The 16,341-nt window shown below is 44.7% G+C and overlaps 1 protein-coding gene across 3 annotated transcripts in view; it reads left to right on the top strand.

Annotated features, from left to right (window-relative positions):
- TXNDC16 (thioredoxin domain containing 16) overlaps positions 1 to 16,341 on the top strand; it is a 171,013-nt gene that overhangs the window by 59,698 nt on the left and 94,974 nt on the right. For all 3 annotated transcript variants that reach the window (XM_073609963.1, XM_073609964.1, XM_073609965.1), the window contains exons 10-12: positions 1,935 to 2,101; positions 6,725 to 6,785; positions 10,174 to 10,288. In XM_073609963.1, coding sequence (XP_073466064.1) covers positions 1,935 to 2,101; positions 6,725 to 6,785; positions 10,174 to 10,288 — 343 coding nt within the window. The remainder of the gene's footprint in view (positions 1 to 1,934; positions 2,102 to 6,724; positions 6,786 to 10,173; positions 10,289 to 16,341) is intronic.

Below are 16,341 nucleotides of genomic sequence, written 5' to 3'. Positions count from 1 at the left end.
CGCTGCATTTTTATGCTTATTTTGCACATTCAATATGGTTCATCTTTAGCGCCGCACTTCTTAGTTTTAATAATAGGACGCTTTTATTAATAGGAGACTTACCTGACCATGGATCCAGCAAGGTCCACACTCGAGCAGTTTCTTCTCTGGTCTTCAGGTCACCATGCTGATTACTTTGGGAAGCCAGCTGTTACTCCTTGCGGCTCCACAGACCGCTTCCAACTGCGCATGCGGGAGCCAAGCTGCGCTTTGTAAATAGTCCTGTAGCCTTCTGGGACCTGGGAAGTGTCCCAGAATTCTGCGTGGGAAGAAAACGTCAAAAAGGGGGCCGAACGTCAAAACCAGATATACCCCCCCCAAAGTGCCAAAACTTGAAGAGGAGGGGGGAGGCAGACAGGCGGAACTTTTGGGAATAGTTCCACTTTAAAGTTCTTATCCAGCTTTATTTGAAAAACATAAGTGTCTATCATATTGTAAATATTTTACCAAAATGTTATTTTGCATTGCCCCACCCCTGCAGTTTTTGATGTATTACAAATACTGTGACAGGTGCAATGTTTCAAAAAGACAGCCAATTAGAATGTTATATATAGAAGATGAGATCATGAGGCGGCAGTAAGCAAATGTAGTACTTTTGAATGCAGGACTCTTCGTATAGATAAGAATTTGATAATAAGTGTCTCCCTTCCCCCGGCTGTCACCTACCCCAAACGCCTAATCTCTCCCCACCCCTAGCCTACCCCCAAAACTAGCACTTGGTGACAAGGACTCCTTTTTCAAATTGCACCCCCTCCTGTTCCTGTGGGCGTAAAATAGTTGAAGTAGAACTAAAGAGAACGTTATAACTCCTGTTAAATTTTTGCCATCTGTGTCCTGTTGAGAAGATTTCCCCTCACTTCCTGTCCCATAGCCAAAACAGGAACTTAGAGGAAATCCTTCCAAATTATGGGAATCCTTGGTTGTCACCAGAACTAGTGTCCCTATTGGAAGATTTTTCCTCTATTCCTGACAGGTGTTCTAATTCACTCCCACTATATCCAAAACTAAAGAGAAAATTTTGCCTTTAGTTATACTTTAAATAATATACTCCCCTTTATCAACTTCCACCCACTGTGCCTAGGCGAGGGTGGTGCCATCTTCCTTCTGGTCAGATCTCAGAGAATGTTGCATGGCCCAAATCTCACAAGAAGATCCTGCACTGTGCTGTATCGTCTTCACACGAGATTTGGGCCACTTAAGGGAAATGGTTCACCTTTAGGAACATGTTCCACCGGTGTTTAGGTTAGAACATGTAACATGTTCCCACTGCTGCAGCCGCTGCCCCCCCACCGTGGGCCCACACTACTGCGTCATTCATTCACACAGCTATGTAGCAAAATTGCAGTTTTGCTGTGTTTCACATGCATTTGCTGTGCATTTCAGGTGCATTTTTGGGTTGCCTGCACCTGTAAAAAATGGACATGTGACTCAAATATGCACCAAAAGCGCAAAATCGCAGTGCATTTTGCCGCGATTTTCATTAATTTCAATGGGAAGCTGCGTTTTTTGGTACGGTTTTGAAAACCGCACCAAAGATGCAGCATGCAGGTCTTTTCAAAACGCACTGCACCTGTAAAACTATGGTGTGCAAAGTACCATAGGATAGGAAAAAAGTGGAAAAACTTAACATTGTGAAAGGGCCCTGAATCCTCCCCCCAGGTGCCCTCCATGTGCCCTCCATGTGCCCTCCATGACATAGTGTTATATTCCTTAGTAATATTTTGTTAGTACATGACCTGTTTTGGTAGCTGTTCCCTATTTAAGTGCTTTAAAGACATCACCTGGCTCTCTTATGATAAAAAATAATCATTTGAAGAATAGGATGACGAGGGTTTACATGAAAGGCTGTGAGCCAACACATTTAAACCTTATAAATTATGTCTGTGGATTTTCAGGGCGAAGTTTCCGGAGATCCGGATAAGTTCACAAGTGTTCACCTCCAGCTCGGCCTTCCCGTTATCTTCATTGTCAGCCAGCAGGAGACATATGATGCTGATTTGGAGACGGCAGAAGAAGTGGCCCGGCAACTTCTGGGGAAAGCTGGTGTTGCCATATTACTCAGGTATGGTACTGTGGCAAAACATTCAAAACCCAAAAGCAAAACAATATATTACAGCTTACCAGTGCTTAGGTGTGGTGACTGCATTACCTTTCTATTTTCATGTTTTTTTTCCCCCTTATTTTCACCTGGTGATCCTGCCAGTAGCACATTTTCTGTTTTAGATAGACAACACTCACTCCGCTGTGTCTATAAAAGGAGTATCACTTACCCGTCTGCTCTTCTTCAGAACTTAGAGGGAGGTGTTTTGCAGTCCACAAAAATAGCAGGGCATAATGCTAACTGACATCATTTAGCAGAGGCAGAGCACACAGGAAGTTGTCAGCTACCTGGATTTCTGGCAGGATCAACAAGTGTAAAGAGAAGTCGATTGTTAGGGTTTACATAGGCTAGGAGTGTCAAACTCAATTTCATTGTGGGTCACATCAGCATTATGGTTGCCCTCAAAGGGCCAGTTGCATCTGTGAGACTAGATTTCAGAGCAACCCACTCCTCCTTACATCAGATGTCAAAAGGCCCCCCCCCCCCCCCGCCACCATCAGCAGTCAAGAGGCCCCACCATCACTTACATCACAGTGCGCCCCCCTTACCTTGTGCTGCTGCCAAGAAGAAGCTGGGGGCAGAGATGGAAACAGAAAGTGCAGGGTCTGGAGGAGGGCTGAAGTCAGCTGCCGGAGTCTGATCAATGCTGAGACCAGGGAAGGTGGAGACGGGGGGGGTGCTGTGGCTGCACGGAGAAGCGCAGGATCTGGTGGTGGAGTTCTGTCCTCCTCTTTGCTGACTGTTGAGACAAGGTGGGGGTGGAGATGAGGGGGGTGCAGCAGCTGAAGAAAAGGTGCGAGGGACACATGAAATTTGCTTGGTGGGCCGGATTCGGCCCACAGGCCTTGTATTTGACACATGACATAGGCCTTCAAATTGTTTTATTGGTCAATGCTTTTGTTGGCTGCTGCTGATCACTTATTGCTTAGGCCTCATGCACACTGGACATTTTTGGACGTTTTTGGCTTCAGACATTTTTTTTACAGTCAATAAACTCTCCAGCATGTTATTCTATGTGCCCATGCACATATAGGCTGTTATGAACTATTTTTGGCTGGGGTGTTTTTTGGCTGTAAAAAACCCAAAAGTAGTGGGTCCTGAGAAGAGTTTTTTGAGCTGTAAAACTGCTCTAACATCAAACGCCAATAAACACTCAAAAACGTGGCTCACAGGCATTGTTTTAACGTTTTTGATCCCATTGATTTAGAAAAAAAGAGCTTAAAGACGGGAACACTAAAAAATGCTTAAACTGCTATTGCAAAAACTATGAAAAACTTTGAAAAACTCACTGCAAAGTCCTGGTGTTATTATAACGTTATTATAACGTCCAGTGTGCATGAGGCCTTAAAGCAAAGCAACAGGTTTGCTATATTCACCCACCCCCAGAAGTACAGCCATGGCCAAAAGTTTTGAGAATGACACAAATATAAATTTTCACAATATCTGCTGCCTCCGTTTTTAGGATGGCAATTTTCATATACTCCAGAATGTTATGAATAGTGATCAGATGAATTGCAATTCATTTCAAAGTCCGTCTTTGCCATGAAAATGAACTTAATCCCAATTGAGTTAGAATAATAGACTGGAAGCTTTAAAAGGAGGGTGCTGCTTGAAATCATTGTTCTTCCTCTGTTAACCATGGTAACCTGCAGGGAAACACGTGCAGTCTTTATTCCTTTGCACAAAAAGGGATTCATAGCCAAGGATATTGCTGCTACTAATGCCGCGTACACACGAGCGGACTTTACGGCAGACTTTGCTCGGCGGACTTTTCGACAGACTTTACGACGGACTTTCTGAATGAACGGACTTGCCTACACACAATCCACCAAAGTCCGTCGAATTCGTACGTGATGACGTACGACCGGACTAAAACAAGGAAGTTCATAGCCAGTAGCCAATAGCTGCCCTAGCGTGGCTTTTTGTCCGTCGAACTAGCATACAGACGAGCGGACTTTTCGACCGCACTCGATTACGACGGATTGATTTAAAACATGTTTCAAATCTAAGTCCGTCCAACTTTTGAGAAAACAAAGTCCGCTGGAGCCCACACACGATCGAATTGTCTGACAAAATCCCATCTGCCGGGCAAAGTCTGCTGTAAAGTCCGCTCATGTGTACGCGGCATAAGATTGCACTTAAATCAACAATTTATTGGATCATCAAGAACTTCAAGGAGAGAGGTTCAAATGTTGTGATATACAGTGCCTTGTCATGTTACAAACAAAAACATAAATGTATTTTATTCTTATTTTTTTAATTAAAAAAAGTGTATTTTTTTTCCCAAAAAATTGCGTTTATAAGACTGCTGCGCAAATACGGTGTGACAAAGTATTGCAACGAGACCCCCATTTTATTCTCTAGGGTGTCTAAAAAATATATATATATAATGTTTGGGGGTTCTAAGTAGTTTTCTAGCAAAAAAACTGATTTTAACTTGTAAACACAAGTGTAAAAAATAGGCCTGGTCCTTAAAGCGGTGTTCCAGCCGCAAAAATCTTTTTTTTTTTAAAAGTCAGCAGCAACAAACACTGTAGCTGCTGACTTTTAATAAGGACACTTACCTGTCCTGGGAGCTCGCAATGTCGGTCCCCCGAGGGCGAGCCATTGTAACTAAGGGAAACCGGTTTCCTACTGCGCATGCGCGAGTCGCGTAGCGCTTTCTGAATGGCCCCGTCGTCTTCTGGGACACGCACAGGTCCCAGAAGACAGCAGGGGAGCAGGAGGAAATGACACCCTGGGCCACGGCCGAGGTAGGACAGAAGGGCACTCAATACTTCATAAAAGGTAAGAAATAAAAAAAAAAAAATAATTATCCAAAAATGAGTGGTGGAGGGGTGGTCTTTCCCTTAAGATAAAGTTGCAAAAGTGAGCGGAACTCCGCTTTAAGTAGTTAATCTTAGTTTCATCCGTCCAAAGAATGTTTTTCCAGAACTGGTCTGGCTTTTTTTAGATGTTTTTTGGCAAAGTCTAATCTGGCTTTTCTATTCTTCAGGATTTTGAATGGTTTGCACCTTGTGGTGAACCCTCTGTATTTGCTCTTGTGAAGTCTTCTTCTCTTGATTGTAGACTTTGATAATGATACGCCCACCACCTGGAGAGTGTGCTTCACTTGTCTGGATGTTGTGAATGGGTTTTACCAAACTGTTGATTTGGCCACTCCTAATGTTGCTTCTATCTCTCTGATGGATTTGTTTTGTTTTTGAAGCCTTACAATGGCCTGTTTCACTTGCATGGACAGCTCCTTTGAACGCATCATGTAGGTTCACAGCAATAGATTCCAAATGCAAATACCACACTTAGAATAAACTCCAGACCTTTTACCTGCTTAATTGATGAAGAAATAATGGAGTATAAAGGAGTAGCCCACAACTGGCCATGAAACAGCTTTTGATTCAATTGTCCAATTACTTTTGGTCCCATGAAAAAGGGGGGGGGGGGTGGCTATTTTTAAGAGCTGTAATTCCTAAACCCTTCCTCCGATTTGGATGTACATACCCTCACATTAAACCCGAGTGCACTTTCAGCCCATATCCATTATATATCCATAGCTTGAATATGATTGGAGGTAGGCGGGTCTAAATGGACACAAGTCAGTTTACATCTGCTGCTGCATAAAGCTGAATGGAGGGTCCGATTGGGTCCGCTAGAAAAATGAACAGGCGGACCCGATCGGACCGATCATGTGAAAGGGGCCTAAGGTTGCTTTCGCACTGATGTGCTGTGGTTTACTGCACCGTGGGTACAGTGCACTGCACCTGTGGCTTTCCTGCGGGTTACCTGCACTTTGCCATAGACCTCTATTATGCCCTGCATAACTTCTGTTATTACCTGCGGGTTTGGTGCGCTTTCTGAAAGTGCACCAATTTGTAACATACAAGAAACAATGCCTGGTATCAAGTGTTGCAGACTTGTGTCATACATTTGCACAACAAATGTCAGTGTCTGCAACTTATTCATGTACCTGTCGGAAATGATCTGGGTGACACTCTACTCAGTGCATGTTCAGCCCCCAGGCAGTAGTGTCCCCGGTTTCTAGGACACTGTCATCTGCGTAGCCAACAGTGTCCAAGCAACCAGTGAGGCTGTAAAGCCGACGGCATACTAGCAACCATTGACTGGTGGGGGGCAGAGTAGGGTGTGGCACATACAAAGATGTATACACATTGATGTATGCCACAGCATGCTGCAAGGGTAACAGACTGCATTCAGAGCTGGCCATAGGTCCCACATGGATGTACACACAGGGGTGTCCGTTAAGATTAGAGAAGATCCGTTCGGCTGTCCACTGGTTATTGATTTTAACAGGTTTACTGCATGTGGCTTCACAGACCTTCTGCTTTTCCGAGGTGGATGAATATGGTCTGCATAAGTGTATGGATCAGTACGACTGTGTGAATAAGCTCTTATTTTATATTCAAAAGGATATTTTTGTATATTGTGTTTCCTGTGTGTTGTACACTGGCTGGTTACATAGGAAAGGTTGCACTTGATTATTTGATTAAAATGTCTACATATGCTAGGGATCTAAAGGTGGTGTACATGCAATTTTCCTGCACTCATGTTCTGATTTGTTTCCTTCAGGGAGAAGGTTGGTGTTCAAATTTCTCCTGATAGTAATGTGGGCATAAAAAGAGCAGAAGAGGTAAGCACCACTCCAGACAAGTCAGATCACTCCTAGATTGTAAGCTCTAACGAGCAGGGCCCTCTGATTCCTCCTGTATTGAATTGTTTTGTAACTGTACCGTCTGCCCTCATCTTGTAAAGTGCTGCGCAAACTATTGGTGCTATATAAATCCTGCATAATAATAATAATCCAAAACTTGTGTAAATAAGGAGGTGGAACATTTTTATTTGGGCTTCAAATGCCCCATTTTTTAGGAATAACATCTATTGGGTATTTAGACATAAATACAATGAAATGAAGGTCAAAGGTCAGTATTAAAGGTCCACCGAGGTAAGAGTGGTACTTGCATTACTGGTACAGCCATTAGGATCCAATCCAGACTAGTACAACATAGGAAGCATTTTTTGGCATTTATAAAGCAGCTTAGAAACAATTGTACAGTTGCATTTGTGTCATGTAGCCACAGTTAATGCTGAGATGCATAGGTGGAGAATGTAAAGGGAGGGAGAATACCGGTCAGCAGCCTGTCTGTTAAAGGGGTTGTAAAGCTTTTTTTTTTTTTTTTTTTTTTTTTTTAGAATGCATTAAGGTGAAAACCCTTGAAGGTTTACAGCCCCTTTAAGTTCCTTAAAGCGGGGTTCCACTCTCTCCGATTATTTTTTTTTTTTTGGCCAAATGACAATGATTATGATATAGCAATAGGGAACTCACTTGTTCCGTTTTTAAGTGACATTGCTGTCTGTTTTCGCCTAATAAATAAACTTAGATATTAAAATCTACACGGTTGTCATCTTGCCTGTGGGCATGTGAAGCCCACAGGCATCCTCTTCCGGGATACGGTGCTGCTGATCGACCAGCATGCACCGCCCGTTCTTTTCCTGATCTCGCGCATGCGCATTAGACAGAAATCGGAGCGCGGTCAACAGCTCCGGTTGCCATCACAACGAGCAGCGTCGTAGGAGGTCCCGCCCCGTTGTGATGGCAAATCTCGAGATGACTCTTGTAACAGGCGCCGCACTGACTCCTGGGAACAGTGACACAAGCTCCCAGGAGCCAGTGCGGCTACGAGGAAGTGACTAATTAGCCGCTCAAAACACGCCCCTAACCGCAGCCTGTGCTTCCTGGAAAAAACAAAGAGATCATCTACAAGAAAGGTACAGCCTGAAAAAAAAAAAAAAGTGCCGTTTTGTCATTAGGACATTGCGGTAATCAGCTGCAGCTAGTGTAGAAAAATTGGGTGGAGCTCCGCTTTAAGTGGCAGTAAAAACGATTTTATTGTCACAGTCGGGGATCAGGTTCAGAAACTAGTATCTATAGCACTAGAGAGGCTCCCATCGACCAGCAGGATAGGTATAGAAGCAGGTCACCCTGACGGATGATGCGGGTAAGCACTAACCAGTATTCACCAGAGTTCCTGATGGTGGAGTTTGCTGGTGGGTGGTAGGTTTTGCTTCTGCTTCATGTTTATATCAGATCATGGTCCTTTAGGATCGCTCCAACAGGAGGTGAACAAGCCAGGGACCATATTTTTGAACTGGACCTTTGAGATTTTAGTTGACTAAAATACGACTAAAACAATTCAGATGACTAAAATATGACTTAAACTAAAATGGCATTTTAGTCAAAAGACTATGAATAAATGACATTTTTTACATCAAAATTAAAACTGGTGTAAAGGTAACTGCAGGAGGGACTAATGTAGATACTTAAGTATCTGTCTATTTCTTTTCAACTTCCAGTATGGGACAAGTGCATTACATTTCTGGCAAGATCAACAAATATTTTCTGTACTTGCTGAAAATGTTCTTAGCCAGTGGCAGCTGATGCTCAAAATTTTTTGGGGGGCGCAAACAAACTGAAAAATTCTGAAAAAAAAAAACCCATCAATTGCAGCCTCACTGTGCCCATCAAACTCTGCCACTGTGCCCATCAAACTCTGCCACTGTGCCCATCAAACTCCGCCACTGTGCCCATCAAGCGCGGCCACTGTGCCTATCAAACTCTGTCACTGTGCCCATCAAATGCTGCCACTGTGCCCATTAAACTCTGCCACTGTGCCCATCAAGCGCGGCCACTGTGCCTGTCAAACTCTGTCACTGTGCCCATCGAAAGCTGCCACTGTGCCCATCAAATGCTGCCACCGTGCCTATCAAATGCTCTCACTGTGCCAACAAATGCTGCTACTGTGCCCATCGAATGCTCCCACTGTGCCCATCGAATGCTGTCACTGGGCCCATCGAATATTGCCACTGGGCCCATCGAATGCTGCCACTGGGACCCCCCGCCCTCGTCTGCCCAGCACTTGCCCTGTCTTAATGGGGCAGCGGGTGACGGCGCGGGCGGTGTCCTCCATGCTCCTCCATGTCCTCGAAGTCTTCTCCTGTCTTCTCCTCCCGTCCTCTCCTATGATTGACAAACAAGATATTTGGGGGCACACCCTAAAAGATGCATTAAAGCTGGTGCAGCCATAAGAACATACAGCAGAGCAAAATATTACAGCGCACACATGCAAAAAAGACATTTACCTCCAGCAGGGCTAGTTTAAAACACCTAGACAATTTAAAAAAATATTAATATCAAAAAATATGGGGATTTGGTCACACCATATTGCTATATGGTGCTAAGCCCACTTACTGCGTCAAATGATATTAATATTTTTTAAATTGTCTAGGTGTTTTAAACTAGCCCTGCTGGAGGTAAATGTCATTTTTGCATGTGTGCGCTGCAATATTTTGATCACCTATGATTGGACGCCTGATAGGCGTCCAATCACAGCGCCTGTCGTTTCAGCCAATCAGGTGATGGGTAACAGACCCGAGCACCTGATTGGCCGAGAGGCCATTCAGTGTTGGGAAAGCGAATATTCATTCGCTTTTCTAACACAGCTGGGTGAACTGCGAGCGCCAAGCATGGTGCTCGTTGTTTACCTTTTTTGACGCCTATTAGAGCCTATGGCTCTAATCAGGTGCTTCAAAAACACCCCCCACCACTGTAATTCAGGCGCCTGAATAGGGGGTGGCAGCCGCGGCCATGGATAGATTCCTGCAATGCATGAATCTATCTATTGGTGATAGGGGGGGTGGCCGGAGAGAGGGGGCGGCGCCCGTGCGCCCTTATGGACGCACCGCCACTGTTCTTAGCCTAAAAAACAAGAAAACGAATGCATCCACCACAAGGACTGGTGAGCTGCAATATATTACATTTTTGTTTTTAGGTTTAGATACACTTTAAGGGCCAGTCAGTGCAATAGTGAAGTGGCAGGTAAAGGTGGATTCTGGTAGATTGAATCATCAAGCCTTTGGGTTCCACCAAAATCTGAAATGTAAGTTTTGGATGGGCTGAAGAGTTATGTGGGTTGCACACATTTACTTCTCATATCTACCTATACCTAATTCTTTGTTTTCAGAATTCTCCAGTGAAATACATGCAGTTAGAGGACATTCAACAAATTCAGAATCTTCTACATATCACAACTAAAGAAGAAGCGGCGGAGAAAATGGAAGACCATACCGCTGACCCCGGTAATGTTTGTAATAAAGTGTAACTTCACTATCAGTTTTAGAAATATTCTCTTGTGCTTTATTCACATATATCCATGCAAAAAGAAACATATAAGACATGCCTGGATATAAAGTATATTGCAAAAGTGAGTACACCCCTCACATTTTTGTAAATATTTTATTATACCTTTTCATGTGACAACACTGAAGAAATGACCCTTTGCTACAATGTAAAGTAGTGAGTGCACAGCTTATATAACAGTGTAAATTTGCTGTCCCCTCAAAATAACTCAGCACACAGCCATTAATGTCTAAACCGCTGGCAACAAAAGTGAGTACACCCCTAAGTGAAAATGTCCAAATTGGGCCCAAAGTGTCAATATTTTGTGTGGCCACCATTATTTTCCAGCACTGCCTTAACCCTCTTGGGCATTGAGTTCACCAGAGCTTCACAGGTTGCCACTGGCATCCTCTTCCACTCCTCCATGACAACATCACAGAGCTGGTGGATGTTAGAGACCTTGTGCTCCTCCACCTTCCGTTTGAGGATGCCCCACAGATGCTCAATAGGGTTTAGGTCTAGAGACATGCTTGGCCAGTCCATCACCTTTACCCTCAGCTCCTTTAGCAAGGCAGTGGTAGTCTTGGAGGTGTGTTTGGGGTCGTTATCATGTTGGAATACTGCCCTGCGGCCCGGTCTCTGAAGGGAGGGGATCATGCTCTGCTTCAGTATGTCACAGTACATGTTGGCATTCAGGGTTCCCTCAGTGAACTGTAGCTCCCCAGTGCCGGCAGCACTCATGCACCCTCAGACCATGACACTCCCACCACTATGCTTGACTGTAGGCAAGACACACTTGTCTTTGTACTCCTTACCTGGTTGCCGCCACACACGCTTGACACCATCTGAACCAAATAAGTCTATCTTGGTCTCATCAGACCACAGGGCATGGTTCCAGTAATCTGCTTGTCTTCAGTAAACTGTTTGTGGGCTTTCTTGTGCATCATCTTTAGAAGAGGCTTCCTTCTGGGGCGACAGTCATGCAGACCAATTTGATGCAGTGTGCGGCGTATGGTCTGAGCACTGACAGGCTGACCCCCACTCTTTAACCTCTGCATCAATGCTGGCAGTACTCATACATCTATTTCCCAAAGACAACCTCTGGATATGAAGCTGAGCACATGCACTCAACTTCTTTGGTTGACCATGACGAGGCCTGTTCTGAGTGGAACACATCCTATTAAACCGCTGTATGGTCTTGGCCACAGTGCTGCAACTCAGTTTCAGGGTCTTGGCAATCTTCTTATAGCATAGGTCATCTTTCTGTAGAGCAACAATTCATTTTTTTCAGATCCTCAGAGAGTTCTTTACCATGAGGTGCCATGTTGAACTTCCAGTGACATGTATGAGAGAGTGAGAGCAATAACACCAAATTTAACACACCTGCTCCCCATTCACACCTGAGACCTTGTAACACTAACGAGTCACATGATACTGGGGAGGGAAAATGGCTAATTGGGCCCAATTTGGACATTTTCACTTAAGGGTGTACTCACTTTTGTTGCCAGCGGTTTAGACATTAATGGCTGTGTGTTGAGTTATTTTGAGGGGACAGCAAATTTACACTGTTATACAAGCTGTACACTCACTACTTTACATTGTAGAAAAGTGTCATTTCTTCAGTATTGGCACATGAAAAGATATAATAAAATACCGTATTTACATAGATGTGAGGGGTGTACTCACTTTTGTGAGATACTGTATGTATAAAAGTTCAATGAAATATTTCTGAATTTGAAGAGCAATAATTGTATTACACTATACTGTTAAAAGTTTGTGGATATCCCTGCAAATGATAGAGTTCAAGGGTACAGTTATGATTTGTGTCAGTAGGCTTTGTCTTTATGTCAGTATCAGTTTGACATCAGTTGAGACCTTTTGATATCTTTTAAAGTTCATTGACAGGTGCATTTAACCTGCAGTTGACCTTCTCCAACCTGCCTTTGACTTACTTCAAGCAGGTTTTGCACTCCCATAGAATTGTATAGGAATGTAATTCTCGCTTAAAGCAGAGCTCCAGGATTTAGAGCCTGTCAACTTAGGCTCTTAGTGCTACAGCATGCAATGACATTTTAGACCATTGTGAGAGAGTAGGAGGGGCCTCTGCTACTGGGGTACCAGGTATTCCACCCATCTGACCGGTTTAATACTTGCAGCGCAGGAGGGGGGTTTGCAGCAAATCGGCAGCATTTCAAGACATTGGCTGCCATAAAGATGTGTATATTGTCTCTTGTTTTAGCAGGTATGCTATTGAATAGAATAGAATTGGTGACATTTGCTGACAGGGTCACTTCAAGCTGATCATACATGTTACATAAGCTTACGTAGTCATACGCGTTACATGTATCTGTAAATGCAACAAAATGAATGAAACTTTTTAATAGAAAACGTTTTATTAAAGGTTTGTCAATAATACAGCTCATGGAGGTATTGGTAACAGTGTACAGTGTATCAAGTAAGATGGTACAATCACATCCATTCACCAAAATCTGGAGAGTGTAGTACATATTGGATAGTGCTCCATCATAAGATTCATACATATATTCCCTACCAGCCAAGGTATAGGAGTGTGAGAGTAACGCTTCTCTCTCGCCCTAATGCAGGAATTTTCTATATGTTGATTGGAGAACTATATGTTCTAGGGTTCCACCAGGATAAAGACCAGGGAGATAAGGAAGAGAGGGAGGGAAGAACGGATAATAGGGTGGGGGGAGGGGGGCAAGGACCCAGGGTATTAAAAGGGGGCAGGAGCGGGGGAAAAAAGGAAGGGAAGGGATGAAAACAAAGAGGGGGGGGGGCAGCCTAAACATCCTCTCATACTCTATCTATATGTTCTGGGGCAATTCCTGCTCTCATATGTAATTTTGTAAAAGGGGGTAAATGATTTGATAGTTTTGCTCCACATCGTCGGGGATGTGGGACATTTCCACCGCAGGAGAATCTCTTGTCTTGCATCAAACAGGGCATAAGTGAGAAACAGCTTGGTATAAGGGATCTATTTCCACATCCTCCATGTGGCCTAACAAAGCAAACAAGCGTTCACTACGTAGTGGGAGATTGCATAATTGACTGAGGGTTTGCAGAACCGAGCTCCAGAATGGCACAAGCACCGGGCACGACCATACCATATGGAAAAAGTCACCAACTGGGGCAGCACACCTAGTACATCTGGGGTCAGCCTGAGGGTATACATTAGCTAAATGTTGAGGGGTATAATATATTCTATGCAAAAATTTGAGCTGTATAAAGTGGTCTTTAGCAGAGATCATCAAGGTTACATAGGTTAACACATAGTCGTCCCAGTCCTTCTTACTAAGCTCAGGGATATCGTCCCACCAGCGCTGAAAAATACGGGTAGTCTTAGTGTCATGGGCCAAGGATAGGCGAAGGTACAAAGACGACAGAGGCTGTCCCATCATCCGTGAGGTAAGGAGACGTTCAACCGGATCTGACTCCAGCGCAACTGATTCAGGGAATTGGGCATGTAAAGCGTGTTTCAGCTCCCAATATCTAAATTGCATATTGTGTGGGAGGGAATATTCTTGCCGCATATCATCAAACGACCTCCCCTTCCCCTCAGAAAAAAAAGTGTTTCAATGTTGTCACTCCCTTAACTGGCCACAGCTAAGGGTCAGGGAGGGAGTAAAGATGGGGTAAGGTTGGATTGCCCCATAGGGGGACGTGGGGAGAGAAGGTGCTCTATATATGGTTCTTGACTGGGCCCACACCCGAAAGGGTACCTGCATAGAGCCTGTAACAGACGAATGGGCCCTTGGACCTCTAAAAACAAGATTGCTTAACGCAGCATATGAGCGCAGTAAAGCTGCTTCTAAGGTTACTGCTTAGTTCTGTCTAGGCTGGGAGAACCACCACCTCACCGTAACCAGGACTGCTGCCCAGTAGTATAGCTGAAAATTAGGCAAGAAAGCCAGACCACCCCGACTAGTAGGTAGCTGCTGGGTGGATCTAGCCAGTCGTGGCATTCGGCCAGCCCAGACAAAAGACACCAGCACAGCATCCAGTTTTCGAAACAGGGACTTAGGGACCCAAACTGGGGTGTTCCAGAAGAAATACAGACATTTAGGAAGATAGATTATCTTTAGAAGATTCACCCTGCCTACTGGAGTGAGTGGAAGAGACCGCCAGGAAAAACATTGTAAATGTAAATTGTTCAATGAGGGAAAGTATATTGTTCGTCAAGTAGTCAGCCGTAGTCGCTCCCACCTTAATCCCCAGATAGGTAAATTCACTCACCCAATGCAATTGTGTCCCTGTATCAGACCATGGGAGAGAAGGATGTAGAGTCCCAGTTGCTGCGAATGCCAGAAAAATGACCAAACCGGTCGAAAATATCCAGCGCCACACACAGGGATGTTGACACGTCCTCCAGGAACAACAACACGTCATCCGCATATAGGGCCAACTTTTCCATTATAGAATTCACAGGTATCCCCCCCTGGCCCCCCGGCTCTGCCAGCAACAAAATAGCCAAGGGCTCCAGACCCGGGGACAAAGGACAACCCTGGAGTGTCCCTCTGCCCAAGGGAAAAGAGTCAGACAGAATGCCATTCGTTCGGACCCTAGCTCTGGGACGAGCATATAGTAGTTGTAACCAGGACAGGAATCGGGGCCCAAATCCAAAGCCAGCCAGAACTGCCCAGAGAAAACCCCATTCCACGGAATTGAATGCTTTCTCCGCATCTAAAGATGCCACCACCCCCGGGTGGTCTGGCGTGGCCAAGGTCATATGCGTGTGAAGGCGTGTGATGTTGATATCCGTGCCCCTACCAGGTATAAAACAAGATTGATCTGGATGAACTAGAGCCGTGATAACTGTATTAAGCTGATTGGCAAAGATTTTTGAAAAAAGCTTCATATCTGCATTTAACAGGGATATAGGGCGGTATAAGGAGCATAGTTCCGGGTTTCCTGGCTTTGGTATCACCACTATTACCACGTCGCTCATCGAGTCTGGAAGGGTGGCCGAGTGCAAAGAAATAGGGAATGTAAACGAGGAAGTAGTTCTTCTGCGTAAGTTGTATAGAACTCCACAGGGATCCCATCCTACCCAATTGAAGGGTGCTTAAAGCACATTTCACCTCCCGTAGCGTAATCGGAGAGTACAGTTTTTCTCTATAGGTCTCAGTGAGTACAGGGGAAATGTCCGCAAGATACCCGTGGAGATCCTCTGCTGTGTACGTCACCCGAGAGCTATACAGTGTCCGGTAGTATGTAACAAAGCACTCATTTATGTCTCACAGGTCAGTTAGCAGCGCCCCAGGCCAATCTAATATTTGGGTTATACTAGCCGTAGCCATCTGCTCCCTTGCCAGCCATGCCAATAGTTTCCCATTTTTTAATGAAGCTTATTTTGGCTTTATTCTTTCTGTAATTCCCCTTTTTTTCTTATCTACTTAAAGCGATGTTCCGCCCAAAAAAAAAAAAATTAAAAGCCAGCAGCGACACATACTGGCTTATAACAATAGGACACTTACCTGTCCTGGAGTCCAGCGATGTTGGCACCGCAGCTGATGTTTCCATCAGCTGTTGGGTGCTGCTGCCGCCATTGCGGGTAAGGGAACCCAGCAGTGTAGCCTTACGGCTTCACCCCGGGAACCCTACTGCGCATGCGCAAAGCCCCGCTCCTCTCTCCTACTGGCCTGGCGACAGGGAGAGGAGAAGGGAGGAGGAGGGAGCCTCGCGGTGATGTCACGGGCCGCAGCCCGGACTCCCGGAAGTGAGAACAGGATACCCGTCAAATACAGGTATCCTGCCCCCCCCCCGAAAGGTGACAATTGTGGCACCGGAGGGGGAGAGGAGACGAATTAGTGGAAGTTCCACTTTTGGGTGGAACTCCGCTTTAAAAGTCTTGTTTGATTTAGACATCCACACATTCCAGTTCATAAGACATAGAGGCATCCCCTGACACATTCCCTTTACTGACAGATGGCTACTTAATTTTTTGCCTTGGGATGGTATTTAAACATGTGTCAGTGACTTGTAAATATTTAAG

The sequence above is a fragment of the Aquarana catesbeiana genome, linkage group LG13 (assembly GCF_042186555.1).
Source record: "Aquarana catesbeiana isolate 2022-GZ linkage group LG13, ASM4218655v1, whole genome shotgun sequence".
Lineage (NCBI taxonomy): Eukaryota > Metazoa > Chordata > Amphibia > Anura > Ranidae > Aquarana > Aquarana catesbeiana.
The sequence above is the reverse complement of the archived record's forward strand: the minus strand, read 5'-3'. Positions and strand labels throughout refer to the sequence as shown.